This window comes from Fragaria vesca, linkage group LG4, assembly GCF_000184155.1.
Source record: "Fragaria vesca subsp. vesca linkage group LG4, FraVesHawaii_1.0, whole genome shotgun sequence".
NCBI classification, from domain to species: domain Eukaryota; kingdom Viridiplantae; phylum Streptophyta; class Magnoliopsida; order Rosales; family Rosaceae; genus Fragaria; species Fragaria vesca.
Genome location: NC_020494.1, coordinates 14,843,084 through 14,869,495, shown reverse-complemented (window position 1 = coordinate 14,869,495; position 26,412 = coordinate 14,843,084). Strand labels below are relative to the sequence as shown.

The 26,412-nt window shown below is 37.7% G+C and overlaps 4 protein-coding genes across 4 annotated transcripts in view; 1 reads left to right on the top strand and 3 right to left on the bottom strand.

The window, feature by feature from the left end:
• The first annotated feature begins 8,042 nt into the window (after positions 1 to 8,042).
• On the top strand, positions 8,043 to 9,627 carry LOC101297428 (transcription factor HY5-like). The gene is made up of 4 exons (XM_004296998.1): positions 8,043 to 8,276; positions 8,467 to 8,656; positions 9,265 to 9,421; positions 9,518 to 9,627. Exons 1-4 carry the CDS (start codon positions 8,150 to 8,152, stop codon positions 9,566 to 9,568), a joined length of 525 nt encoding a protein of 174 aa, XP_004297046.1. The 5' UTR covers positions 8,043 to 8,149; the 3' UTR covers positions 9,569 to 9,627.
• Positions 9,628 to 11,227: 1,600 nt separating this feature from the next.
• Positions 11,228 to 15,500, bottom strand: LOC101303694 (protein notum homolog). The gene is made up of 12 exons (XM_004296936.1): positions 15,029 to 15,500; positions 14,624 to 14,706; positions 14,033 to 14,162; positions 13,849 to 13,922; positions 13,424 to 13,510; positions 13,216 to 13,340; positions 13,082 to 13,142; positions 12,564 to 12,617; positions 12,375 to 12,452; positions 11,894 to 11,999; positions 11,666 to 11,811; positions 11,228 to 11,589 (listed from the first exon to the last, which is right to left on the bottom strand). Exons 1-12 carry the CDS (start codon positions 15,231 to 15,233, stop codon positions 11,482 to 11,484), a joined length of 1,257 nt encoding a protein of 418 aa, XP_004296984.1. The 5' UTR covers positions 15,234 to 15,500; the 3' UTR covers positions 11,228 to 11,481.
• A 2,569-nt stretch (positions 15,501 to 18,069) lies between these two features.
• Positions 18,070 to 20,358, bottom strand: LOC101291045 (probable peptide/nitrate transporter At1g59740-like). Its single transcript, XM_004298201.1, has 5 exons — positions 20,307 to 20,358; positions 20,000 to 20,217; positions 19,495 to 19,917; positions 19,280 to 19,389; positions 18,070 to 18,976 (listed from the first exon to the last, which is right to left on the bottom strand). The coding sequence occupies exons 1-5, from the start codon at positions 20,356 to 20,358 to the stop codon at positions 18,070 to 18,072; spliced, it is 1,710 nt and encodes a 569-aa protein (XP_004298249.1).
• Positions 20,359 to 21,803: 1,445 nt separating this feature from the next.
• The window catches only part of LOC101290759 (GPI ethanolamine phosphate transferase 3-like), a 7,060-nt gene continuing 2,451 nt past the window's right edge, over positions 21,804 to 26,412 (bottom strand). The window contains exons 10-20 of the mRNA XM_004298200.1: positions 26,162 to 26,197; positions 26,008 to 26,063; positions 25,211 to 25,355; positions 24,202 to 24,646; positions 23,998 to 24,089; positions 23,333 to 23,873; positions 22,951 to 23,086; positions 22,659 to 22,700; positions 22,312 to 22,468; positions 22,099 to 22,182; positions 21,804 to 22,013 (exon numbers count right to left, since the gene is read on the bottom strand). Of these exons, the coding sequence (XP_004298248.1) occupies positions 21,879 to 22,013; positions 22,099 to 22,182; positions 22,312 to 22,468; positions 22,659 to 22,700; positions 22,951 to 23,086; positions 23,333 to 23,873; positions 23,998 to 24,089; positions 24,202 to 24,646; positions 25,211 to 25,355; positions 26,008 to 26,063; positions 26,162 to 26,197 (1,869 nt within the window). The 3' untranslated portion in view covers positions 21,804 to 21,878. The remainder of the gene's footprint in view (positions 22,014 to 22,098; positions 22,183 to 22,311; positions 22,469 to 22,658; positions 22,701 to 22,950; positions 23,087 to 23,332; positions 23,874 to 23,997; positions 24,090 to 24,201; positions 24,647 to 25,210; positions 25,356 to 26,007; positions 26,064 to 26,161; positions 26,198 to 26,412) is intronic.

Genomic DNA, 26,412 nt, shown 5'->3' with positions numbered 1-26,412 from the left:
CAACTCACTCCTCCAGCCAGGCACCTGATACATATTAGGTGACACATGAACTTCTCAATACAGACATGGTGGCACGCACAAAGCCCCAACAAGATTTCAATCATCTTTACAGATGCGAGCTAATATTGTGTGAATTGGTATACACTAAAACTACAAGCTACTGGCATACAGTTTTGTGGGGTGTTTTACTGTTTTACAAAACTTCGTAAACATTAACAAGTTAGCTGCTTACATTTTTAGAGTTTCAATACTCCGTACCGTTATAAAATTTTTGGGTCGCTCAACATCAATCTAGCATGCACTCCTACCTGGCCTACTCAATCCGGACAGGACAGAATGTTGGTTTTGACCATAAAGTTATAGAAGTGCAGAGTTGGGATTAAGAATAAAAGAAAAAGGTTAGTCCTTGGCATGTTAACGCAAAAAGGGATCATGACTCCCCTCTACCTTAATGAATTTTTTTCTTCCCATCCCAAAGATTAATCATATCCAAAGTCATAAATAAATGATAAACTAGTCTCCTTTTAGAAGTCTAGAACTGATCAAAGCAACCGATAACATTATTATTCTTATACATGCACAGAGAATTTGATGTGGTCATTGGCTTGACAGAGCATAAACAGGTAGACTTATGGGTGGTATATCTGCTTGATCAAGCTTTTGTTGTCTAAACAATTTGGGAATCATGATTGATGATATAAGTGTCTTAGCATCTGCTATAATTATAAATTTTATGACATATAACCAGAACAAAAGCAGATATATGGAAATTGCAGAAACTTGGTGAACACATTATTGTTTGGGGTGGTGGATGAAAGATATGTGAGGAGGGCTGTGGGAGCAGGCTAGACAGAAAGAAAGGCAAGGAAAACCAAGAATCCCACGTTGTTAACTGACCCATGGGCATGTGGAGAGGCAGAACCACCATACCTTCTGTTGAACTTTTAAGCAAATTGAAATGGACCACTCTCTGCTCCTTTTATCTGAATCTATAATCACGTCATAATCACCCAAAGAAAAACTGGAAGTGGTTATTAAGCTAGTCTGCAAGGGGAATATGCCTCGGTAAAAGCATCTTCAACAGCTTCCTCAAAATTTCTTTAAAATGAGAAAGAAAAAGCCAAAGTCTCTAAAAAATTTATGCTCCAGCTCCAACTCCAACAGCTTCTCCATTTTAGAGATTTCGGCATTTATTAAAATAATAAAAAATGCTATAAGATTATTAATAATAACAAAAAAAATCATATATTTCATTATAACATAAATTACCCAATAAAATATTCTAGATTTTTGTTCTTATCATTAGAGCATGTGAATAATTAATATTTGAGGAAAAAAGGCTTTGCTGCAAATTTAGGGAATGAGTGTTTCTCTTTCTTCTCTATCCCCATTTTGGGGAATGAGATGGGGAAGCTGTTGGATCATAAAACAACCTAATATTCCCCAAAATTGATAAAATCAAGAAAATTGGGAAGCTGTTGGAGATGCTCTAACAAGTCTTCGGTAGTCTTAATATTGTATGAAGTTTACTAAAAAATCGATCGAAAATGCAAGAAAAAAGGATTTAGCATGAAAAATTTCTCACAATAAAAGTGTCAATTTCAAAACATTAAGTCTAAATTACCAATTCAATGTAGTGACAAGTTTTCGGTAGTCTTAGTATTAGGTTTACTCACACATCGTCGAAAATGCACAAAAAAAAGTTTAGAAATTTCAGCCTAGCAGAGATCCCCATGGGAGTTTTTGCCACCAAGTACAAAGTTTTTTTTGTTGTGTGTGTGTGTGCTGAATGATCGAGGATAGATAAATAAATCGTCTATCACTCTATTTTATTAATGAAAGAAAAAGAAATAAAGAAGGGGGATTAAAACCAAAACCTCCTAAAACAAAAGACAGACTAGCTGAAACGAAATTGAGGCATGCATCTAACATCGTTATTATAAGACAATAATATGAAAGGTGAAGGCTCATCCCACCACATCAATTCAGAACATGACGTACCTTGATTTGCCAGAGCATCAGCTACTTTATTCCCTTCACAAAAATATGGGTAGCTTTGAGATTCATCTAAGAGATTCGATATAAGCAATTCAGCGATCGAATTCGAAAAGGACAAGGAACAAGAGAAGGTTTGCGAATATAATCAAGTATCAAAGATGAGTCAACTTCCAACCAAATATGTTTCCAATCTCGAACCCAAGCAAGCTCAATAAATTTAATAAGAACCATTATCTCCGTTAAAATTGAATTACGAATTTCAAGATTCGAGGCAAAAGCACTAAGAAAGTGGCCCTTGTTGTCACATCCAGACTCGTAAATTTTTACCTTATTTACTAGTTTGGTATTTAATAAGAATTTTACCGTCTCCGTCAATGAGGTTATAGTTTATTTGGTCTCTAGAGGGGTTTTAAGGGACGATTATTTCGGAGGATTTATTCGTAGGAGAAAAATGTGATGACGGTAAAAATGGTAATTTTAGCTAGTAAAAGGTAATTTTTTTGGGTATTTATTTTGTGGTGTTATTTTGATGTTGGGTTTAAATGATTTGGGATGGTGGAACTAGTTGGAAAGCCCAACCCATTTTCTTTTCTCCTTCTCCCCCGAGCTGTCCCTAACCCGCCGGCTTGCAACAGCTCGTCCGGCCATCGTTCGCCTCAGCACCGGTCCCAAACGGTCGGCTGTCGACCTAGCTTCCTTCCTGGACCAATGAGAGGCTCCCTAGCGCCGCCGTGAGAGAGATATCGGGACCGAAAGGTCCTACTGCCCAAAGTCCTCCATCGTCGGAACTTCCTCCTCCGGCCACCAATCCGGGCAAGTTTTATATGGTTTTGAAGGTCTTCAACCCAGTGGCCTTCCCCTAAAATGACTCACTCCGGTTCGCTTCAGGTGAGGAGAAATATGGAGTTGAAATTTCTAGGGCTCTTTTGCTGTTTTTAGTCGATTACCCTAGTTAGGCTTGGAATTGATGTTTGTGTTAGTTAGGAAAGTTGAAGAGGGGGTTGAGAGGAAGATGCTGTCAAAATTTTATAGGCATTGGAGGTCGCCGTTGCCGGCGGAGCTGGCGGCGGTGCCTCCGTTGTTTGGGAGATTTTTATGGTTTTAAATGTGGAATATTAAAGGGAGTTTATTGATGTGAATTATGGAATTTTTGGATGAGTTTTGGATAGGTTTGTGAATTTCCGAAGTTTGGTAATTTTGGCGGATTAATAAGGTAGAATCCGGCCGTTGGATTAAAGTCATATAATCTGTGGAAGGGTGTAGTTAAGGCTGCTGGTTTTAGTGTTGAGGTGTGCACCGTATCGAAGTTAGGCAATGATGAGCGTGATTATGGCTCTCGGTTAATTTTGCCTATTTTGCTTAAATATTGGATTTTTAGTTGGGAAATTAATTTTACATTTGGAAACATGACGTGAGGAGGCTCAAACAGAAGAGACCTCGGATCGACGTCAGGCCTAAAGTTGTGAGTGGACTTTTGTTTTAAAATATATGCATGCGGTGATTCTATATTAAATTATTGATTTTTATTGAATATCAATTTGTGAAATTGTTTATTTTCGCGAAGTCATTTTCAGAAGTAAATGTTCTCATTTTAAATGGCTATCATGTTATTTGGAAAGTTACTAAAAATGAAATTTTCGGTGGAATCGTGTGCATATTGTTTTTTATGATAATTGACAATTTTCATTATTTTTGGAGAGTTACCGAAAATGAGATTTTCGGTGGATATGTATATGGATGATTATGAGAATAGTATGTATATAAAGAAATGCTAGCTAGCTATACGTGCTTTTCCACCATACTGAGGTAAAAATTCTATTATGGTGCGACGTGAGCGTTAACCGCAATTGTCGTGGCCCTATATAAATATAAAAATTTATATAGGGGATATGCGCGTATATATATATTCACCGTCTTTTCCACCATAATGAGGTAAAATGTCATTATGGTGCGACGTGAGCGTTAGACGCAAACGTCGTAGCCTTGTGTGAATTTTCTATTTATCTTTGTTGTTTCAAGAAAATTCATACAAGGGATATGACGAGTGTAATACATACATATTTTATTTTAGCCTGAGAGGCTCTTATTTTCATGAGGTGTTGGGGACTAGCGCAGCTAGTCACGTTTCGGTAATTTTTAAAAGCTTTTGAGCTTGTTGCATGCCGTTAATTATTTTTTCCACAGAAGTTAAATCGGGAAAGCATAAAGATTTATTTCTTTTCAAATTTATTTTTGTCCACTCACTCTAGCATGTTCAAATGTTTTCCCATGGGCCTTTCGTTTTAAAAATGCCCAGCTTGCAGGTTAGCTTAGTTAAGGTCGGGCGTACATGGAGATGAGGCATAGTCATCATATAGCTTCCGCTTGTTAATTTATTTTGTTTCCTTTCTTCCCATTAGAGTTGCTCTGAACCTATAAATGGTTGGATATGAGATTTGTTTAAATTAGTAAATTTTGGGTGGTGTTGTGATTTGGGGAGCACGAATGCTCCAGGAGTAAAGGATTATAGATGGATTCTTTTGAAGTGTATGCAGGTATTTCTAAGAAGGGTTGTCCATTTTCAAGGGAGGTTATGCCGAATTTTCGATAAATTTTCCTTGGAGGTGGTCCCCGCAGGATTTACTTTGGGTTTCAGGGTAAAATTCGGGGTGGGTCCTGACACTTGTAATCTCTAAAAATAGCGCCATAACCACCCACTCCCTCTTCATACTTCCAAGAGCCATTAGAATTTATCTTCACCCAACCAAAAGAAGGAGGAAGCCAATTAACTTCAACCACTCTAAGAGTGGCACGAGGACGACATGGGGCTCCAAAACATTTTAAAATTCTTATCACCTAGACACTATTATGCATATGACCCGTTGTAAAATGACTAGTGACTCTTATATGACCTGATATTAGCCTGCAAACAGCTTCAACTGAAAAACAACAACCATCAAATCTGGCTTTTACTCACATATTGTTGAAAAAAAAAATCTTAGCATGGGGATTTATGCCACCATGAAAAATTTCTCACATTAAAAGTGTCCATTTCCAAAAATTAAGTCCATTTTACCAATTCAATGTAGCAACAAGTTTTCGGTAGTCTTAATTCAAATATATCATATCATCACAAGATAAAATGTCGACTTGACTCTGCTAGGATTTCTTTAGCCGAACAATTGATCAAGCAATACAACGTGATGGCGGCGGTGATTATGCCTCCACAATATTAGATGAGGTCCTGGTGAGGCTTGTTGGAAGAGAAGATGCCATTTACTACTCCTTCTATCCTTCTATATGTGTGGTCACCAGCTAGGACGTGGTGTCGTTCGCGGTGGTCATCTCCAACTTCTAAGGAATGAACGAGCGCATACTGATTCGACAAGAGGAGGATGAAAATGCTGCGCATGCGCCTTATGCAAAGCAACCTTAAGTCGTGAAACCTAGGCTTTGAGACCACAGCGGCGGCGAGCATTCTGCTCCCCCGACCAAGCAATCGGCTTCAATTCCAACAGTGAACGCTCATAGAAGCCATGTCTTCTCAGGCATTGACGGTGGAACCTCGCACGAGAAGTCTTCTATCGTTCTCTAAGGCTGTCACACCCCGGTCCCGACATCGGTGGGTTTTAAGCACCGGACGTCGATCCCGAGACATGAATGAGTGTTACAAAGCAGAATAAAACAAAAACACTATCTTTTAGGCTCGTCGGCTACCATTTCCCGCTCGATCAAATCTAAGTACTTCTCTGCAAAAAATATCAGAAATGGATGGGTGAGCATAACCACGCGCTTAGTGAGTAGACCAATGTAATATGCCCGCAAAGCCATGTCATTTTACACACGCTACAAAATACGTATATCGTATACACATCACTTCACGCAATTCATCACATCGCACAATCTTTTCTTATTGGATATCCTTCAATTTAGTGATCCCCACGGGAACCTAATGACTTTCATGTCCTATACCTCCGTGTGTCACATCCTTACTTCGGCATAACCAATCAAGAAATTCACATGTTCCATGACTAATCAAACAATAGATCCAACACATACATATATATAAACACCGCATATTTCACAAATCGACATGCATGCTTCACTTTAAAATAGAGAGATATTTCGTAAATAGATCAAAATCATGTTTTTCGACTAATTTGATAGCAAATAAGAATATTTGAAACATATTACACAAATCGAAATCGTACCACGAGTACTGATCGTATACCGAGCCTCCTAAAACGAGCCATCTAAAAATCACCGTTGGATCTAGTTCAAACTTTTAGGATAGAAAAAGGACATCGAGACGAACCCGTAGCACTTTATGGATTCAGAATAGGAGTTACGGATTAAAAGTTATGATCCGTCGAAGTTTTAAGTCGTAAATCTAGAGTGATGAAGAAAAGAGGAGAGAGAGAGAGTAACAATGTACAAAGAGCTGATCATCAGCTATATATATAAGAGTGAAGCCGACATTACCAAGTCGGTCAAGTGGGTTTTGGTCATGCAAAAGACACTTGTCATCATCTAATTGGTTAGATGACATCACATTTCTCCCACCAAGTGACACGTTTTTGATGACTAAGGAAACTGATCTGACATGTTGGTCAGCTTTTCTTGGTCACTAAGTAAGCCTTTGGACCAATAGAAAACTGCCACGTCAACAGTTCGATAAGTTTCGATGAAAGTTCGATGAAACTTTGAAAAGTCGTTAAAAATAGCTCAGGACTCCGAAAAATTCACCGAAAAATACGGCGAACTCGTGACGACTTCTACTTTCTATTTCGAAGAAGAAAAATTAATTTTGAGAAATTTTGAAAATCGGGATGTTACAAAGGCGGCGGAGGAGTATCTTTCTAGGAGTGTTTCAGCGGTCTCCGCCGGCGCTCGTTTCCACTTGAATTCGAGATGGATCGATGACTCAGCGAGTGGAAGGCGGGTTCGAAGCAGATGGTGAACCCGAGAGCTATGGGAGGTGGGATTGCTTCGTCTGATGGAGTTTGGGCTGCTGAACGAATTCTGGGCTGGCTGCTGTCGGTGGTGCTGCCGTGGAAGGATAGGCTGCAGCATGAGAGTAATATGCAGTGGCTGGCAACTTGCCTGATTTGGTTGCCGGTGGAGACCAAGACTGTTGTAATGAAGCATAACCAAAATGTTAGGGTTTGGGATTGGGCCTGGGTCTAAACCTCTAAAAAAGTCAGATTTGGAATTGGGTTATTAGACCTGATTTCAAATTGGATGTGGCTTAATTCGCTGTGGTGTTTGATAGCTTGGCAGACTGAGCAAGTTAGCTGCAATGAGATGAATTTATGAAGCTTGGAGTACCACAATTGAGCGTCTTGGCTCTGGTTTTATGTTTTCTCTAGTATCTTATGTGTGACTAGTTTCATCATCTGCTAAGCTTACAATAAGTGAGTTAAATGTCTAATTTAATGACACTATTATGATCCTTGAGATCATTGTAAACTTGGTATTTTGGCTTTCGTTTTATATAAAAGATCGATTTATTACTTTAAAAAAAAAAAAAAAATCTACTGTCTATGACCTGTAATTTTCAAAGGAAAAAAAAAAAACCATTTTTCTATACCAAACACTGTAAAATATGAAGTTCAGTTAGAAGCTTGGTTTTTTTTTTCTTTTTTCTTTTTTCGTTTTGCTAAACAAAGCTATACTTATTGACCTTTAGATCTCGACTTAATGGACCAGATTAGAAAATTAGAAGTTAAGGACAACCAAAAATAAAGATTAGAAGTGCTTATTAACCTAGTTAATGGACATGATCCCTTCTTTTATGGGAGATTATATTTGGTATTACAAACTAGGATAATTCTACAAAGTACAAACTTTTGACTCCAATATTAATGTCCTTTTTGTTTTGGTACTCTGCAAATTTAATTTTTCTCTTGGACATTGAAAGAAGTGTGGGAAAATGGTTGGCTGTGTGCCGTTTGGAGAAAAAGTCTCGGGCGGCTGTTTATACATCAACGTGTTTCTTCTCAAACCAAAGCTTTGCTCATCATCCCCCTGCGTACGTTTACACACACACCATTCCCAACTCACTTGACTACACCAGTTGCTACGTCACCCCCATCAGTACAACATTTCAGAACTCATATAACCTACCTACCTAGCTTAGCTCATCATCAGGGTCGAGAGAGAAGAAACTGCAATGTCTTCCAGTGTGGAGAATCAGCAGCAAGCTGGGTCTTCCTCGTCTTCATGGAGAAGATTCAATGCCAACAACTCTTCTAGCTCTCCTCACTCTCTCCATGATCATGACAAGAAGCATAAACTAGGTTAGCTTCAGTTCATTTGCAGATCTCAACTCCGTACTAGCTGCTAGTTTCTTAAATTTCTGTTTTCTGGGGTTTGAATATATGTATGTACGTAGTATGTACCACTCGTCTCATCTTATGTCTTAATTAGACGTTGATTCATTTTGGTCACGGGATGATGGTGATGATGATGATGATGATGTTAATCCAGAAGATAGCGATGAAGATATGTTCACAGTTCCAGACGTCGAGGCTATACGGCCTGATGATAATCCCATTAGCACATCCACAGTCACCAACAACAATGCCACGAGCAAGAACGATCCTGCGGAAACTGGCTTTTCCGGTAAACGCCGCAGAGGGCGGAACCCGGTAGATAAGGAGTATCGACGACTCAAAAGGTATTATGAGACTGATAGTACTACTAATTAGTCCTTTATTTTTGTACAATACTTATTTATTTATAATGTACATGTTGTTAGACTACAATATAATGTGCTAGAAAATCTAGCAAGAGAACATTACCATCGTCTAATTTGTTGCAAGTTATAGAGTATGCTTTTGAATTCATAGGTAATCAGCAGAACAAAATAGCTTTAAAAAAAACGTATTGCATAATTGTCACCCAAATGGGGTTGATGAGTTGTCTAATGGTTTCTTCGATTCACCTTAATTGTCAGAAGATGATTTACAATGCATCATTATCCCGAATTTTGATGTCACCTGGAATTTATGTTAGCTACCTGGTTGGCATTATAGAATTATCCTTGTTTCCTTGTTATGGCTCTCTGCATTGGAATGATCATAATCTTCATAGCTAGCTACTTGAAGGGTTTAGCTAGCTTTATGGGTCTCGAACTATACCTAATTACCTATACTAGCTGCTTGTCAAAGACTCAAAGCTTTTGTGTTCGCGTAGTCTCATAAGATTAACAAAATTCGTATACGTTTCCAAGTTCCAACTAACAGTACTGATCATGAACTCTCCTCCATTGCCCTAAACTAGCAGATTGCTAAGAAACAGAGTGTCTGCTCAACAAGCCCGTGAGAGGAAAAAGGTATACGTCAATGACCTGGAATCAAGAGCCAAGGAGTTGGAGGATGCCAATTCTAACTTGGAAGAAAAGATCTCGACCCTCATCAACGAAAACACCATGCTGCGAAAGGTGGTGATCGATAAGCTTTGTAGAACTTCTAATCATCAGTGTGCAAGCTGTTTGTAAATGGTTTGTTAACATTTGAAATCATTCTGTATCATGCAGGTTCTTATGAATACAAGGCCAAAAGTTGATGACAGCATAGAGCAAAAGTAGGATCGACCAGGTATGCAAGAGCTCAGATTGAAGCATAAATGAGATGTTTTGGATTTCAGAGCAATATATTGGACATTATAGAAACCTTTTAGGACAAACTGTGAATTAGGGCCTTCAAATCCCCCTAGTTATTTGTAGTCTATATACGAAGACTCGCATTTTATTGCACTTTCATCTCCTATTCTATATATGTACTTCTTCGGATGGAACTACAATTGCATTTTCTGGGTGATTCTTGTGTATTCCATTTATTCTCCTCAAAACTACGTACGTGCTTGAATCCCCTGAAATTTGGAAGGCAGGCTAATTTCTCAATTAATGGAAGAAAAATGGTTAACTTGTGAAATTAAAAAGAATTAAGTGAATGTACGATGAGGTCCCATGAAGCATGCAACTAATCTTGGTCCTTGTCGATCTACTAGCTAAGTCTTTTTTGATTGGGTCATCGGGAGTTAAATTATCATCTCTTGTATCGTTCGTATACTCACCAATTCAAGATAAACGAATGTATAACCCTAGCAGTTGGACATTGATTCTGTAGATAAAACGCGAATTAGTTAGAGCACTCAACTATGTGCTCTAATTAATCTGATCAGTCCGTCCAAATCTTAGCATCATTCATGCTTCAAATTTTAGCCTCAAACTAATGTGATCCTTAAGAACAGCATAGTTGAGTGCTCTCACTAATCTCATCAAAATACAACAGCATAGTTTCCAAACTCAGTGAAAATCGTACACTGAATTCAAGTGTGAGTTAATTAACTCATACTTTGGTGAAATTAACTCATAAACCGCTGTGAGTTTGCAACTGAACAAGGAATTAAAGTGAGTTACAAACTAGATTTGGCGATTAAAAGGTAAGATGCAAATCCTATGAGAATTTTTCCTACGCTATCAATGTGGGGAGTTAAGTAAATTGCCATTACGTACTAATACGCTCCAATTTGGGATGTATGATATAGTCATCTAGTGATCCTAGCAGTTAGCTCACACAAGTCCTGGAATTAAGAGAAAGAATTGGAGGATGCTAATTCTGCTAACACTGATCAACAAAAACACCATATATACATATGCTTCGAAGGGTGATGGTCGATAAACTTTCTGCTTTTGTTTATCACCACTGCAAGCTCTTTAGTTCTAATGGTGGGTTAACATGCGAGCCTTCAAACCCAAGGGTCAAGTACATCAGCAGCTTGTAACTAGCCTTGTCAAGGAAAATAGAAGACAGATCGAAGTGATAGTTGGAGATGAACTCCGGTAGCACTATAAAGCTGGGTAGTCTAAAGGGTTTGGAATTTATATTAGCTACCGATCCTTGTTGTGTGCTTACTGATTCACCACCAAAGTGAACAACCTAAAGACTACCACACTTAACCAAACAAATTACTTGACCAACCAGTTTACCCTGGATGGTTACAAGTCCAAATTACTGGACTCGACAATTAAAATGTGGAACGTTTAGTAGGATTTGGGTGCATACTGGAGTTACCATTGTTTCCACGAGTTCAAATACGTACTAAAAGTCGAACACGTCCAAGGACATTCTATTGCCTTGAGCAAGATACATGCAAGGACATCCCTCTATTGGGAGAATACCATACGTACCCAGCTGGACCCCTCTCTATGCCTGCCTAGAGGAAGTTCCGAAGTTGGTATAAGTTTCTCATCAAAAATAGAGCACATAGATATCAACTTGATGAATGAAAACCATACATGAAACAGAAGTAGCCATTTTCCTTGCTAAACAATCAATAAATCGACACCCAAGATCAGAGCACATGAGCTTAGGCTTGCTGATCACTCTTTGAGCTTCACAGCAATGACTTGCAGTAAACAATAAACCTTACAAGCCTTAATTGGCTATATAATTGGAGACTGAAAACATAGATATATAGATGATACAGCATTTTTGATCACTTGAACACCAGATTATGGCAGCTGTGGTCACAAGGGTAAGGACAATCTATTGCCTTGATATTAACTCTATCAAAGTACCAGTTCCCCACAGACTTTGCTATCCCCTGCATATATAAATTGCGTGATTTCACGGTTCCACCTTGTGTAACTTAACACAATAATCAGTGCAACAGGACATACCTTATTTCCAATATGAGGAGAATCTTGAGCAAACCATGTGTCCTGTCTCTCGGTTTGGCAATGCGAAAAACATGAGTTTATGAACAAACCATTTTTACCAGCCCTTGAGAAGCCACTTACAGCTTTGAGCATTTGATTCCGGAAGCCTGTTTATGAAATGAGTGAAGTTAATTACTCAAATCCTCATTTTGAACACAGCATAAAGAGACTAAATAAAGTTTAGATTACTTTGAAAAAAGTTAATTTGCCGCGAAGTGCAACGTGCATGATTCTTTTTGCATTCATTCCATCTGCCACTAGGATCTGCTGTTGGCGGAGCTAAACTTGCCTGGATCTATTAATGGGCAAAAAGGAACAATTGTATCATTTAGTCATCAGGATATCACAATTCTACTGAAGTCATCAGGTCATTTATGCAGCATGAGAATACAAGCGTCATATATTCATCCACCAGATGAATAAGAAAGGCCAAGGGATCACTCTTCCAACATAAGATGAGCCATATGGAGTCACATGCCCGGCATGTAGGATTTAGATTGCCTCGATCTTTAACAATTTAGTTACTCAGCATATGAAGGATGCACATTAGTGATATACATATTAGTGAGGGCCGGGATATCATTTTAGAAGAAACGTGCTAACTACATATAACTAGTTATTTGTGCATGTATACCTTCAGCTGAAAATGATGATGAGGAAATGAACTCACCTGCCATGTATCATAAGCTGCATTGACTAGAAAGAGGGGGGTCTTGACACTTGCAATTACGTGCTGAGGGAAAAAGCACTGAAAACGGAGTAAAGTTAATGATTCACCAAACAACAGAACAGAACTTAATTTCCGAAGTTTTAAACTTTTCCCATGTTTCTCTAAGGATTAAGCAGGAAAGTGAAATACCAAATTTGGGTTGAGCCGATTAGTACAAGTCCATGGAAGGTTCTTCTTTGCTCCCTGCAATGTAATTATATTAATTATTTAAAGGAGTTCCCAAGATCAAATCAGTTGAAACTCCTAGGAGTTCAAAGGGTATGGATAAACTGCATCTGCTCCTAAATGCTTATGACCAAGATAGTTCAAATTATCTTCTCAAAAGAAAAAGAAAAAAAAATAGTTCATACTATTCATCATATCCAACAATTTCAGATCGACATATTAAATCCTTTCAGACATAAAGTTTACATCATTTTGTGTTACCTATCTGTTTAATGTGTGATGACCAAGATAGTTCATATTAAATCATATCCAACAACTTCAGATTGACATTTAAATTTCAGATATATAGTTTTCATCATTCTGTGTTACCTATCTGTTTAATGTAACCAATTGGCTTTTAGTTACCATATTATCTTTTAGCATTAAATGGGAGACTCATAAATCTACGGATTAAAGATCTACGTACTGGAAATGGAATGTACCTGTAGGTTAACCACTCGTCTAAACATATTTCTCAAAGTGCGGCTACCAGATACATCAAATCTGCAAATTTAGTTGACAATGTTAATATATAAGAACCAAAAGACATGTAGCAAATTTAAAGAAGGGTCATTACGCATCAAGAAATAATCCAGCATCACTGAGGCACTTGACTCTAGTTGTTCCAGGAAACATTTCACGGAATTCATCACAGTGGAGGACAGTTGCTACAGCACCAGCAGAACATCCAGAAAGAAGAGCCTAGATATAAAGAAAACAGACTATAACTTGTTAGTAGTAGAAGAACAAAAGTATCTAATCTCTAGAAAATCAATAACAATAACCTGATTAGCATAGCGCATTCCCTTGGACATCAGATCTTCCATAGCAGCTTTCCATATGCGTTGCCCTCGAAAATGCAATTGTGCTGCCTGAGCCCAAAGAAGCCATATATTTCAGTCATAAGCAAGGCAAGGTTGACCTGACCAATCTGAGAGATGTCCTCTAGAGAGTAATATCATCACATTGTCATTTATGACTAACAACCTGGTGTTCCCTCAAACTTAACATTGTCTTTAATTCTTAACTTGTCCAATAGAATGATGCCAGAAAAAAAAATTAGCAGGAAAAAATGTTGGTGTTAGAAAGCAAGTGAACACCATCTGAGAACATGATTAAAAGGCCATGGTTTGGCCGTAAGCAAACTGTGGCAACTTCTATGATAGGAAGTAAATAAGCAAATGATCAATTATCAATTATTCCCACTGACCTTAATTTCACTGTCTCCAGCAAAAGATGCACCATCACAATATCGAATCTTGACTCTATTCCAGTTGAAAAAGTCTACACATATTTATAAGCCCTTCAGAATATCAGAATACTAATAACTAAGAAACCTGTGGGAGAAGTAGTGCTTTATGCTTTATGTACAGGCAGTACAGCCAAATATATACCAGGGTTTTCACTAGCTTTGTTGCTCAATATCCCTGTGAATGGTATCTGCTTCTCCATATATGCTGATGAACCGCGACGGGTCTTCTTGCGATAGATACAATTTCTGATTGTATCACACCATCCTCCTCCCTTTAAACAAAAGAAAATCAAATACATAAGTTCGGCCTCAAAGGGGGTGGGTGTGTGTGTGTTTGATGAGACATTTGAGCACAAAACCATATAAACTCTAGGTTTTTTTTTTTTTTTTTTGTGAAAACATATTAACCCAGGCTCTTCTTCTCCCTCAGGAGTAAGATATATAGCACCAAACTCGTAATAGGCTAGCCACACAATGAAGGAGAAAAGAAATTATCCTTAACTGTTTAACATTAGCCAGGTCTTCCTAAAAGGTAAGAATGTCATCTATTCCTACATCTCGTTAAATAACAAGCTTTTGCCAAACAAGAAACTCTGAATGGTACGTGTATCAGAGATTACTATTTTACTAATGGCAGATCAGTATCAATAATTAGTAACAACAGAAATCTAATCCAATGACCATGACATTGATTATGATGGTAAAAGAAGAGCTATCATAGCTTCAAACCTACCTCCAGGTCAATGAGCCAACTGTTTGCACCTGATCCATATCCCCGGTGGATATGGTAAGCAGGTAATGTTCCATCTAGGCAGACTGCACATAAATAACATAGAATCATGACATTACCATAGCTTTGATCCTTTTACCACCAGTCTGCAACTACTGTATCACATAATCTGCTACACTTAATCTGAAATATTGAATAAAGCCTATTTTTTGTTCATCTGAAACTAATCATAAGACTCAGATTATATATAGAAAGAATCAAACTTGATGAAAGAAAAAAAAAAAAAAAAANAAAAAAAAAAGAGTTGAGATGTTCTCAACCATTAAAACTGTAATATCATAACAATAACATCAATAAAAACCAATCAGGCAATCAGGCGTGGAATTACAATTAGAGATAGGGGCAAACCTGCTCCTTTAGCAGCAGCTCCACTAATGAGAGTTAGACCCACCATCAAGGGTGTGCTGGAAAACCCATTTCTAAAACCAAACACATTAATCTCACTATAATGCAAGTCTTCATCTTGAGTCACATTCCAATCTGCAATACCATATGTTTGTCTGCAAAACATCAACCCCATAAACCCCCCAAAAACCCAGAACAGCTTCATCATTTTTTTCTGACTCAGCCGTCACTCATACAATCAAATGCAGATTGAGAGCTGAATCAGAGCTGGGTTAGTGTTCTTTCACTTGGTTTTAGCTGAAGAAAGTGAAGATCATGAACAGAGAAAGAGAGACACAGATTAAGAGGGAAAATGGATGAAGAACAACTTTGGAAATATGAAGAGGAAATGCTGATGTAAACTAAGTAAGCGAGCGACACAAGAACGGACAAAACACAGTGATTTACTAAATAAAGCAAAAGATAATAATGATGGAGAAGATGGAGAATAATGAAATGGGCTTTTGCTTTTAATGAAGGGAATTCAAGTCCAGCATAATTGTTCCTCTAGATCTTTTAGGTGACTAATAAACTTTGCATGACGGCGGTGACTAATATATAGGAAAAATATTACACTGCCCCATATTTGTTCCCAGATTTTCTTATTAAAATAGCTTTTAGTTATCTCAGTGTCTCATTGTGGCACAGAGGAATCATCAAGAAAACTGGAGACAATAATATGGAAGATCAAATGGACTAATGGAGTGAATAACATTATTGAATGCCATTTTGGATTCTTTCTCGGGAAATTTGTCTAAATGGTATCTCAATTTTTACCTTTTATAAATTTTAGTATTTCAAATTTTAAAAACATTAAAATAGTACCTCAAGTTTTCATCTCAACTGAATTTTGGTACTTTATGCCGTTACCTCAGTTATAATGTAGGCTACTTGGCAATTTTAGAGGGTAGTTTCGTCTTTTTCTGTCTTATTATTATTTTTTCTTAACTGGTGGTTCTCTCTCTCAACTCCGCCTCTGCCTCCGTCTTCTCCGACGTCGTCTAGCTAGCTCCGGCCACCATCCTTCACAAAACCACCACCAATCTCTTCCTCTTCTTCTTCTATACGAAACCCAGCCCTCAAACCTTATATGCAAGCCGGTTCGAAAGCTAATCGACGGCAAGAAGCACCAACTGTTCTTTGCCGACACACGACGATTCCGGCCACGAATTGAGTCCCGATGGGCAGGGTCTTCTCCACTTTCCTTCTTCTTTCTTTATGTGCTTTTATTTCCTTCAAATTGAGTCTAATTCGAAAATCCCTCTTTTCTATCTTTTCTGGGTTTCGAGTTCCTAACTTCGGCGGCAACGTTCTTTGGGTTTTCCAGTGAGTCTATCGAACTAGAAGAGGATCGGGTTGGGTTTGGCCGTTTAGGTGCTTGTTTATAGTGACACTTGGCTTTAATGACAACAAAATCACATACCAAATACATTGTGAACCCTTAAATTTGCTTCGATGATTTCAAGCTCAACATTATCAAAACTCAAATAGCTAGCAAATTGGTAAACGAGGCATGATTTTCAGATGAAATAGAGAATTGGGTCGATCAAATTCAGAGATGGGTATTGGAAATTTGAGCTCACATGGTGAAATAAGATGGGTGATTTACGTAGGTGAGATGGGTTTATCTCAGCAAAGACCAAGAATGAGAACCAATACAACCATGAGGCAACAATTCTTGTTTCTTGAAATAGAGGCATTCAAAATAGGATCGGAGGTATCAAAGCTTTGGTGTATGTTTCGACAATTGAGAAGGACGATGAAGAAGAATAGAAACGGTAGCTGGAGCTGTTGAAGATGGAAGAAAATCCTTTGGGTGCAAAGATCAAATTTGGACCCATGAAGGTAAAAAAATGCATTAATATAATAAAAAGACAAAACTGCCCTTTAAAAATTGTCAGGTGGCTCGCACCGTAACGGAGGTAACGGCATAAAGTACCAAAGTTCAGTCGAGGTGAAAACTTGAGGTATCATTATGATGTTTTCAAAACTTGAAATACTAAAGTTTATAAGGAGCAAAAGTTGAGATACCATTCAGACGAATTTTTCTTCTTTCTCAGGGGTTTTGGTTTCACAATTCACAATACCAATGACAATATGACATTGACAATAGTGTTTTCTGTCTTTGTCATTTTCATAAAACTTCTATTTCTTTTGTCAGATGATAAAACAAAAGAGTGAATGAGGTTGAATATATATTGGAAACCTTGAAATGATGATTCTCTTGGATTTTTGACTTTAAAAGTTTGAAGCCAATAGGGTTTCCTGAACTCAAAATCCAAAGTGGTAAGAACACACTGATTAACTAACTAGCTGAATCCAGCTACATTCCGCCGACACTACATAGTATGATGAACTATAGAGCTGTACCACACCTTAACTCACTCATTTGGTTTCGGTATCTCAACATCCATCGCCAATCACGACCCCATCCTTGCCAATATATCTAACATTATCGTTATCAATACCCACTTCCATATGCATGTCAATATCATATAGAACCATCATCATGATGAGTTGATGACCTTCATTGCTAAAAGACACATGCCATTGCTTCCCACACATTCGAATCTCTGTTGACAATCACATGAATTTGATCTTTGATTATGGATGAGCAATTAGCTAGAGATCTTCTATTCTATTATGCTTCCGAATATGTGATGTTTCGATTTGTTTATATTAGATCGTCTGTTTAATTTATTAGTTGAAAACTCGAAACATCACATACTTTGAAATATGATAAATTTTTAAAGATAACCTATCAATCTTAATGTCTCTTGCTAGATTGTGAACTATAAATTTAGGATTTCTTATGCGACTCATCAGCATATAACACTACTACAATTCATGCATTAATATACACCTATATGACTATCTCCAATTTTAGGACTTGAAAATTTTCAGTCTTTATCTTATATGCTGCGTTTACTTGGGTCCCAAAATTTTCTCTATGCATCCATAGTTCTTACACATCCTCTGATCCACTTGTGCTGTTTCTATTCAACTTAGTTTTTGGACACAAAGCTTACACTTGCACAAGTTGCACTTGCAGACTGAGATGTATCAGCTCCAACTTGGTCTGCTTTGATTACCATCTCCTCATCGACTGTAACATCGTTCTTATATGTGTACCAGTTGGCCCAGAAAAGATAATTTGCAAAGTTAAGCACGCTGAGAATCGCCAAAAACCAGTAGAAATAGTCTATGTGGTTCTTGTTCATGTCACGCCCCTCGAGCCACCCTAACTTGCTGTCTGTAAAGTTACCAGTGATAGAGTTGACGAGCTCTACAAAAGCTGAGCTCAGGTAGTACCCAATGGAAAGTGAAAGCCAGGAAAATGAAGTAGACAGAGACCTCATGCCAGTAGGAGCTTCTCTATAGAAGAACTCCATCAACCCTACAAGTGTGAACATGTCTGCAATGCCGAAAATTGCATAGTGAAATGCCAGCCAAAAGAGGCTGATCTTGTGATTGTGGTGAATGAACTCATGTTTTCTCTTCACCTCCACAAACCCTGCTATAGTCATGGAGATAGCTGAGAGCACAAGACCAACACCAACTCTCTGGAGGTGGGTTATGCCATTGGGGTTACCAGTGAACTTGCGCAAAAGGGGAACGAAAGTGAACTCATAGATGGGGATAAGAAAAGACATGAATAGCAAAGGAATGACTGGAATTGTGGCTGCAGGAACATCAAAACTGCCAATGCGTGTGTTCATGAGGATTCCTTGTTGGACGGAAAGAGTTTGCAGTTGTGCTAAGCATGTGTTCATGAGGATTGTGCTTAGAAGGATCGGCATCATCCTTGTAAGGATCTTCACTTCCTCCACCTGTGTTACTGTGCAAACTTTCCATTTTGATGTTGTTGCAGCATCAACACCTTTAGGGAGAATGGCTGCCTTGTCTAGTAATCTGCACAGAGAGATGTAAATTATGTGTCAAACAAATTGCTAGAATATAGCATACGTAAGGCACAGAAAGATATTGTGTCGAACTATAAATCTACAGACCTATTGTTAGGTAAAATCGTGTTTAATTTGTGTTCTACATTTGAGAATTTGACACTCAATATGCCAAATAATTATATGCTAAAAAATTCGTAAGAGAACGTTAAAAGAGAAACGACATGTTATATTGTGAAATTGTCACACTGGATTATTGATTTGTAAAAATCATTATGCAAAATATTTTAGCAGAACATTAAGAGAAACTTGCCTGAATTGGTCGGTGTGGGGGATTCGCTCTCTCTTTTTAGTGGATTCATGTAGTTCATCAGAACTTTGAGGCATATCCACCTTCCAGTTCTTTACACTGGCCACCAAAACCTGCAGAAAGAGTAATCTCACATCAGCACTTTCAGTTCTGGTATTAGTATTACTAATGACTTGCTAGGAAAGCTAGGCCACAGAGAAGAGGGAGAGATCAAAGACCTGTAAAACCCTTAGCAAAGGACTTTCTCCTGCAACTCGAACACGATAATATGGTTTTCCTAAAGCAACAATGAAAAGACCAGCAGCAGCACAAGATAAGGAAATTATAAATCCTATGTCCCATCCAACCCTAGTGCTGACATACACCACAAATGTGACTCCAACCACAGCGCCAACGGTTATACTAAGCAATAGCCAGTTAAAGAAGCTGGCTATATGCTTGCGCTCCTCAGGTTTCTTGTAGTTGAACTGATCAGCACCTAAAGCAGGAATCGCTCCTCTAATTCCACCACCTCCTAGTCCAATTAAGGATATTGAAGCATAAAACAGCAAGGCTTTTGTGCCATGAACACAGATTGATTCTTCACATGGTAAAGGTTGCAGTTTTTTATAATGGGACTGAATAATCAACAACATATATCCCTGCAAATGACAACATGATATGCATTAATAAATTGCCATGTGATGAACCAAAGTATACTTGCAAGGTTGGAACAATGTTTACCAGCAGTTCTGTCACACCAAAGAGTAGAGTTGTGTTGAGTCGATTCATGTAGGCATCCGAGATGAATCCTCCAACTATTGTAAGCAAGAATGCGGTACCCAAGTAATTTGTTGTGGTGGTAGCAGAGCCAGAGATGTCAAAGTGTATCACAAACATGAAGTACAGAACCAGGTTTACCATGTTAGCCACAAACCCTATGTTATCCAGAAACATCATTGCTGCACATACACAGAAGTTACAATAAAAGGTCAGTAAATTATTGTGCCTTAAACATGATATATAGTTCTTATGTTCATCAATAACTCACCAAAGATGAAATAGTTGGCCTTAAATCCTCCTTGCCTTTCTTGTTTCTTCATAGATTCATACGCTAGCTCTTTGTTCGATCCATTTCCAATTTCACTGTCCAGCCCCTACAAAAACATGAACTGATATGAGAACTGACATACAAAAAGTAGCAGTTCTAAATGTTAACACTACCATGTTACTTTCTTTTCTTTTGCTCAATATAGTAAAACTCTGAGTTAGTTGTAGAAGACTAAATGTAATTACCATGGTGTAGGATGGCAGAAGGTGCTAGATAGGAGAAGATATGTTTTGTGCAAATGATGAACGAGGTTCCGAGTATTTATACCTATAAAAGGGGTAGGTACCAGGCAGCATAATATATCATACTAATGTACAATGCATAATATATTAGGACTTTTCTACTATACATATACATATGTATAAGCATACATCAAGCCGTGAACCGTCCAATCGTCTTGAATTTTAACTTGTTAAATGATCGGACGGTTCACGGATTAATGTATGTTATATACATGTATATAACATGTTATATATTAGGACTTTTCTACTATACATATACATATGTATAAGCATACATCAAGCCGTGAACCGTCCAATCGTCTTGAATTTTAACTCGTTAAATGATCGGACGGTTCACGGATTAATGTATGTTATATACATGTATAGCAGCCAAACCCAATATATTATGCCTATCACCTCAAGTATAAGCGAAAGAATACAAAAACAGTGACATTCAAAAGTTCCAGTGACAACCCAGCAAAAGCCGACGCAACCGGCCTTGAGAGATCAATCCAATAACACTGATATCCACTCTCGTAGCCTTTGACAGCAACTTCAGCTCTAATATACTCCCAATTATACAGAAAATGCAATATAATTAACCAGAGGTCGTATTAAGCATGTGAATGTGGGAACCAGAAGGGATACATTAGATGACAAATACCCCGAGTAATATGAAGGGTAGAACCAAGAGAGGGAACACGACAAAGGAGAGACTAACGGCTTTGCGTATAAAAGTTTAAGTCTTGCTTTGCGTTTTTTTCTGGGTGTGAGATTCTGGGTGGTGACAAACGGCTTAGGCATTAGAAAATGTAGATGCTGTGGTGGCTTGACTGGTGAAGATGAGCTGCACAACAAAACGTCAAAATCCGGCTTTGATTGTTCTACAAGTGTGTGAGGTTCTCAATAATTACAGGCGGATGTTCCAACACTTTTGCCTCCAAAGATCACACAAACTTATGCATCATTGATATTGCATCCCGTTATTATCACATTGTATTCTTCCATATACAAGGATGAAAACCATACATTATATACGAATACCGTTTGAACGGCAAACAGTGTGGGGCCAAAAAGTTTGATTCATGGATGAGACTAATCACTTTGTAGTGATGTTCTTCGAATTCATGCCACAAACATCATATGCAGCTGTGGCTAGAACATCATAATCATCTCAGATTGTCAATGAAGATGTTATCTGTAACTTTCACAAGAATCACTACAATAATCAAATAACATATCGGCAAAACTGGCAGCTCTTATAGGGTATGTTAGCTAGCATGTATGTTTTCTACTTTAATGGATCGTATAGGGCATGATCTTCCACTCGACTGAAATAGTAAACTGAGGCTAAACAAATGAAACCGTCTGTAAGGATAAGACCCACCACATCAAAAACAAACTTAGGAGCAAATAAACCCCATACCTGCAAGATAACATATAGTTAGGACATTGAACGTGCCAAGATTGTTACACAGATGACAACAATGTCGCAGAAAGACAGACTTTACCATCAAATGCCGCCTATGAATTGTGACACATAGTATAGTGGCTGTAACTGAAGTGGCCACAATGAGTCCATAAATCATATACACCTAACACATTAACAATAACCAATTACTAATCAGAGTTGGCTAGAAAAGCCAAACCTCACATGATCTTACTAAAAGGAATATAACTGATTTATTAATTAGCAAGCATATATCTAATAGCAGTAAACTTACCAGAGATAACCGCCCGAGAATGGGTTGCTTTCCTTTCTCAGTCTGCCCCCGGCATGCAACAAGAAATGGAATTCCAAATATTGGAAGGATGAGGGAAAAACCATAAGTATCCATTGTAAGAAGGATTGCTTGGGGAACCAGGACGAACTCCTCAAAGCTGAAAATAGAAAGAGACAATCACTATTCTTCGTGACCTTACAAAATATAATTATGAAAGTTAGTGATGAGGCCTCTATATTCTACTGCCCATATGTTCAACACAGATTGATTTTGGATGCCTAGCAGTAAGTCTCATGGATAATGCAAAAAGTTCGAGACAAACATGTCTGTGCATACCAATGACTTACCCTGTAAATGCAGCACCATATCGGAGGCCATCAAAAGCACACCTGAAGATAAGTTTGTTCAAGGTTATGAAACATTAGAGTGCAAAAGATGCCAAAATAATGTCAAGTATTGTCCACAGAGAAGGCAAAGCAGTAGTATTCATTGATAAAACTGTCCAGTATTGTCCAGTGATGATGAAGCCATATTATAGATTTTAGGGACTAAACAAAAGAGATCAGAAAATCTAGCAGTAGCACAAAGTATTCTCACAGAAGAAAACAGAAACCTAAAGGTAGGGAGCAAATGACAAACCAGTGGCCAGTGCAGAAAAAAAGGCACACAGCAAAAAGGCTCCATTGTGTTACAGGAACTGGATCAAGCATCAAATTCCAACTACCTCCATCTTTGCCATCCAGTTCTACATTATCCAACCGCATTATGCAATAACCTGTGAAAACAGACTCTTACATGAACCAACATTTTCATTAACAGAGAGAACGAATTGGGATATAAAACATGATACACTGTGAAATTGTGAAAACAAATTTCTAAGAAGAACAATTACAAAAAAAAAATAATAATAATAAAAAGCCTTACTAATTGTCAAATGCTAAAGAATAAAGGCCAGCCCTATTGGCCAACATAATAATTTTAAATAAAGAGCACCAATAGTATAAAGTAATAATTTCCCCACCTCCAATTATGAATACTAACGCAATGAAAGGTCCTTGTTTTCCTAGCAGAATAATAACTGTTGAACTCCATACAGAAAACATGGCTACTGCTTTAGTAGATAAGATTTTGCTGCCTTCTGAGGATTTCTGTTTAATAAAAAGCTGATTAATTGCCACTAATAACAGTTGTCCAACTCCGATGGCATATACTAGTCGAGGAATACAATTGCTTCCAACATCTTTAAGCACCCAAGCCAGATCCAGTAGGTTACTTTCTAATGCCCAATGCACTGCTATCAGAATGTAACTTAAACCGGTTCCCATAATAATATACTTCCACATCCCCTCAGGAGAGCTTCTAGTAATGGCCTTGTTTAGCAAGAGGGCCAATAAAATCAGCGCAAGCACTGGCAAAACTTCAGCAACAAAACTCCAAAGAGAGGTGATTCCAAGCATCCACGAAGGATATGCACTCATATCTTCAGAACTAGGAGCCTGCTTTGACAATCCAAATTGAATAGTAAATCTGCAAATGGTGACCAATAGAAGAAAAACAAATGCCTGCAATCACATTAGAAAAAATTAGCATTATGAAGAAACAGGCATGTCATTGCAATTTTATTCCTACAAAAAGTTTGTAAAATCTCATCCCCAAAGTAATAGAAACCCAAGGCAGACTTCTTACTTCTAATATCATCTTCTTCTTCATGAATGAAGATCGCAACTTAACAAATCCAGTTGTAGCCAAAAGAAAGCATGCCACTTTTCCTTCTTCCACTGATCTCAAGGTTCCCATGAAGGAAAAAGAATATAAATGAGATTAATTTTCTAATCTGAGCATCAACTATGGGTTGCATTCACAAGTACTGAAAACTACCCAAGAACTTACAGATGAAACTATTCGAGAGGAAGCTGCATGCACGTATCACCCCAACAAAACAAGCAAAAATTAACCCAAAGGAAATTCCAGAATCTCCAGATGATGTGAAAGAAAAACCATATTGCTCCTTCACTTTCTTAATTGCAAGGAAATGGATAATGAGTGATATCAACATAATACCAAGTCCTGTACCCATCAACTTTAAATTAAACTCAGTCCATTTGGACCGTGCAAGTTCAGCAACACTTGCTAGGAAAGTAGAATACTCCTCAACTTGTCTCTTAAGAGCAGGCAACAATTCAGTGCAGCTTTCCTTTTTATGTGACAACAACTTCTTTGTAGTTTGTGACCATCTCTCCTCTGCTTTAGCATATATGTTTCCTATGTGCAACAAATCTTCATGGGAAAATCCAACAACTGAAGAAGCTGAATAAATATCTATATATCGTTTTACCTGACATGAATAATTCATCTTGATGTTAAATACATGTACAGACGCGATAAAAATTTCCTTTTAAAATAAAATAATACAAATAAATGAATGATGACAGTTGACAAGTCATATTATGTAGGGGAGCTACAATGTCCACTTCCAAGTCTACTTCTAGAAAACCAGTACATCATTTAAAATTTGTACATCAGTTAAAAAAAAATTCGTTAACATAAAATTCCCAAACTTAGGGCTATTGGGCATTAAACCTTTTTAATAAATTTTGATCTCTTGGCTTCTAACAGCTTCTGTTATTATTTCAGGATGCCAACAAAATAATGAGCTTTCATTTTTCTTTTTTTCTAAATGAAAGTAAGACAGCAAAAAGGACACCAAATCTAGTTGACATGGTAGTCACTACCTTTGCCGCCTTCAGTGGACCGGGATGTAGTAAAAATGTTATACGTTTCCTGTTTAACCTAATGCAACTAGTCAAGTGCTTGATCAAAAAAGGCTACACACCTAAAGACTCTAGCTTATTTGAAAAATTTATCAAGTACATTGGCAGTATATATGCTATTAAAGTACCTGCCAAGAATTGGTACAGAGTACATTGACATAATTCAGCATCCACTCATTTAACTTTGGCTGATTCTGGCAATTTCCCAAACTGTCTTCGAAATTCCATGTTCCACCGCCTAAGGCATATAGCTGAGGATTAACACGCCCAATACTGAAACAGAATGATGTCACTCATAAGTGATGTTTATTTGTAAGTTTGTAACATAAAATTGTAGTTCAACAAGAAGCTAAAGTAATGACAACTGTATTAGGTAACCTTTTCAAACTACATGAGATGCATGTTGACACAGATAATTATCAGAGCCCATAAATGTCTCAAATCAAGTTTTCATGCAAGTTAATCTTCTAAGATTCACACTAGACATTGAAAATTGGACCCAAAGTGTTTGGCAACATCAGTACATATTGCTCTCATAAGCAGAGTACATTGATCTCACTGCCAAAGAATCCATATAAATTAACCATAGGAACATTTGACCTCCTAAAAGAGACGATAAAAAAGCACATGTTCTATTCCATATCGAGTGTCCATCAACTTGATAAAGTTTCCTACAGCAGCAGCTTCATCTTCTAATCACCTACTACTAAACAGCAACCTAGTAAAACCGTATTGCAAGTACAAACACTGATTTGAATCAACAAAGTCAATTATGACATCAATGGAGAATACTTCATAACATGGTATCATAGATTTTAGGACTTAAGAAGCGGAGATACTCATTTCATGATCACATTAATCCAAATACATCATATGTGCCACATATCATGGGAAAAGTTAAATTGACAAGGCTCTTACACTACACCTTCCAAAAGGAAAGGGAATACCAAGCAGCGCTGATATCGTCGCTGCAAAGTCAAGCTGCAGGCAGTGACATGACTAAGTATGGGTAGTGGCAATATAAGTTTTACAGCAAGCCAGGGAAAAAAATAGAAGAAGAAGAAGAAGCATGTTTTAACCTGTTGGACGGAACTGATGCAGATATTCCTCTTATCCTGGAACGGGACAGTAAATAATATGATCAGCATAAAACAGATTGATTTATGACTGAAAATAACAATTCAGTATTGCAATTGAACACAGAGATATTTCTTAATATATCCATAGGGTAATAGAGGGGAGCAACTGATTCGGACGTAGAAAATCTCCATGCAAAGCATAAGCCACAAGAGAGAGAGAGAGAGAGAGAGAGAGAGAGAGAGAGAGACGA

What these genes read in the sequence shown, in the direction of transcription:
- LOC101297428 (XM_004296998.1), top strand. Translation starts at nt 8,150, where the DNA reads ATGTCTTCCAGTGTGGAGAATCAGCAGCAAGCTGGGTCTTCCTCGTCT. An exon ending in TGACAAGAAGCATAAACTAG is followed by an intron (nt 8,277 to 8,466) that starts GTTAGCTTCAGT and finishes ATGTTAATCCAG; the next exon opens with AAGATAGCGATGAAGATATG. An exon ending in GAGTATCGACGACTCAAAAG is followed by an intron (nt 8,657 to 9,264) that starts GTATTATGAGAC and finishes CTAAACTAGCAG; the next exon opens with ATTGCTAAGAAACAGAGTGT.
- LOC101303694 (XM_004296936.1), bottom strand. Translation starts at nt 15,233, where the DNA reads ATGATGAAGCTGTTCTGGGTTTTTGGGGGGTTTATGGGGTTGATGTTT. An exon ending in GTTGGCTCATTGACCTGGAG is followed by an intron (nt 14,163 to 14,623) that starts GTAGGTTTGAAG and finishes TTTTGTTTAAAG; the next exon opens with GGAGGAGGATGGTGTGATAC. An exon ending in GAATGCGCTATGCTAATCAG is followed by an intron (nt 13,341 to 13,423) that starts GTTATTGTTATT and finishes CTTTATATCTAG; the next exon opens with GCTCTTCTTTCTGGATGTTC.
- LOC101291045 (XM_004298201.1), bottom strand. Translation starts at nt 20,358, where the DNA reads ATGAAGAAACAAGAAAGGCAAGGAGGATTTAAGGCCAACTATTTCATC. An exon ending in GGCCAACTATTTCATCTTTG is followed by an intron (nt 20,218 to 20,306) that starts GTGAGTTATTGA and finishes GTGTATGTGCAG; the next exon opens with CAATGATGTTTCTGGATAAC. An exon ending in CTTTGCTAAGGGTTTTACAG is followed by an intron (nt 19,390 to 19,494) that starts GTCTTTGATCTC and finishes CTCTTTCTGCAG; the next exon opens with GTTTTGGTGGCCAGTGTAAA.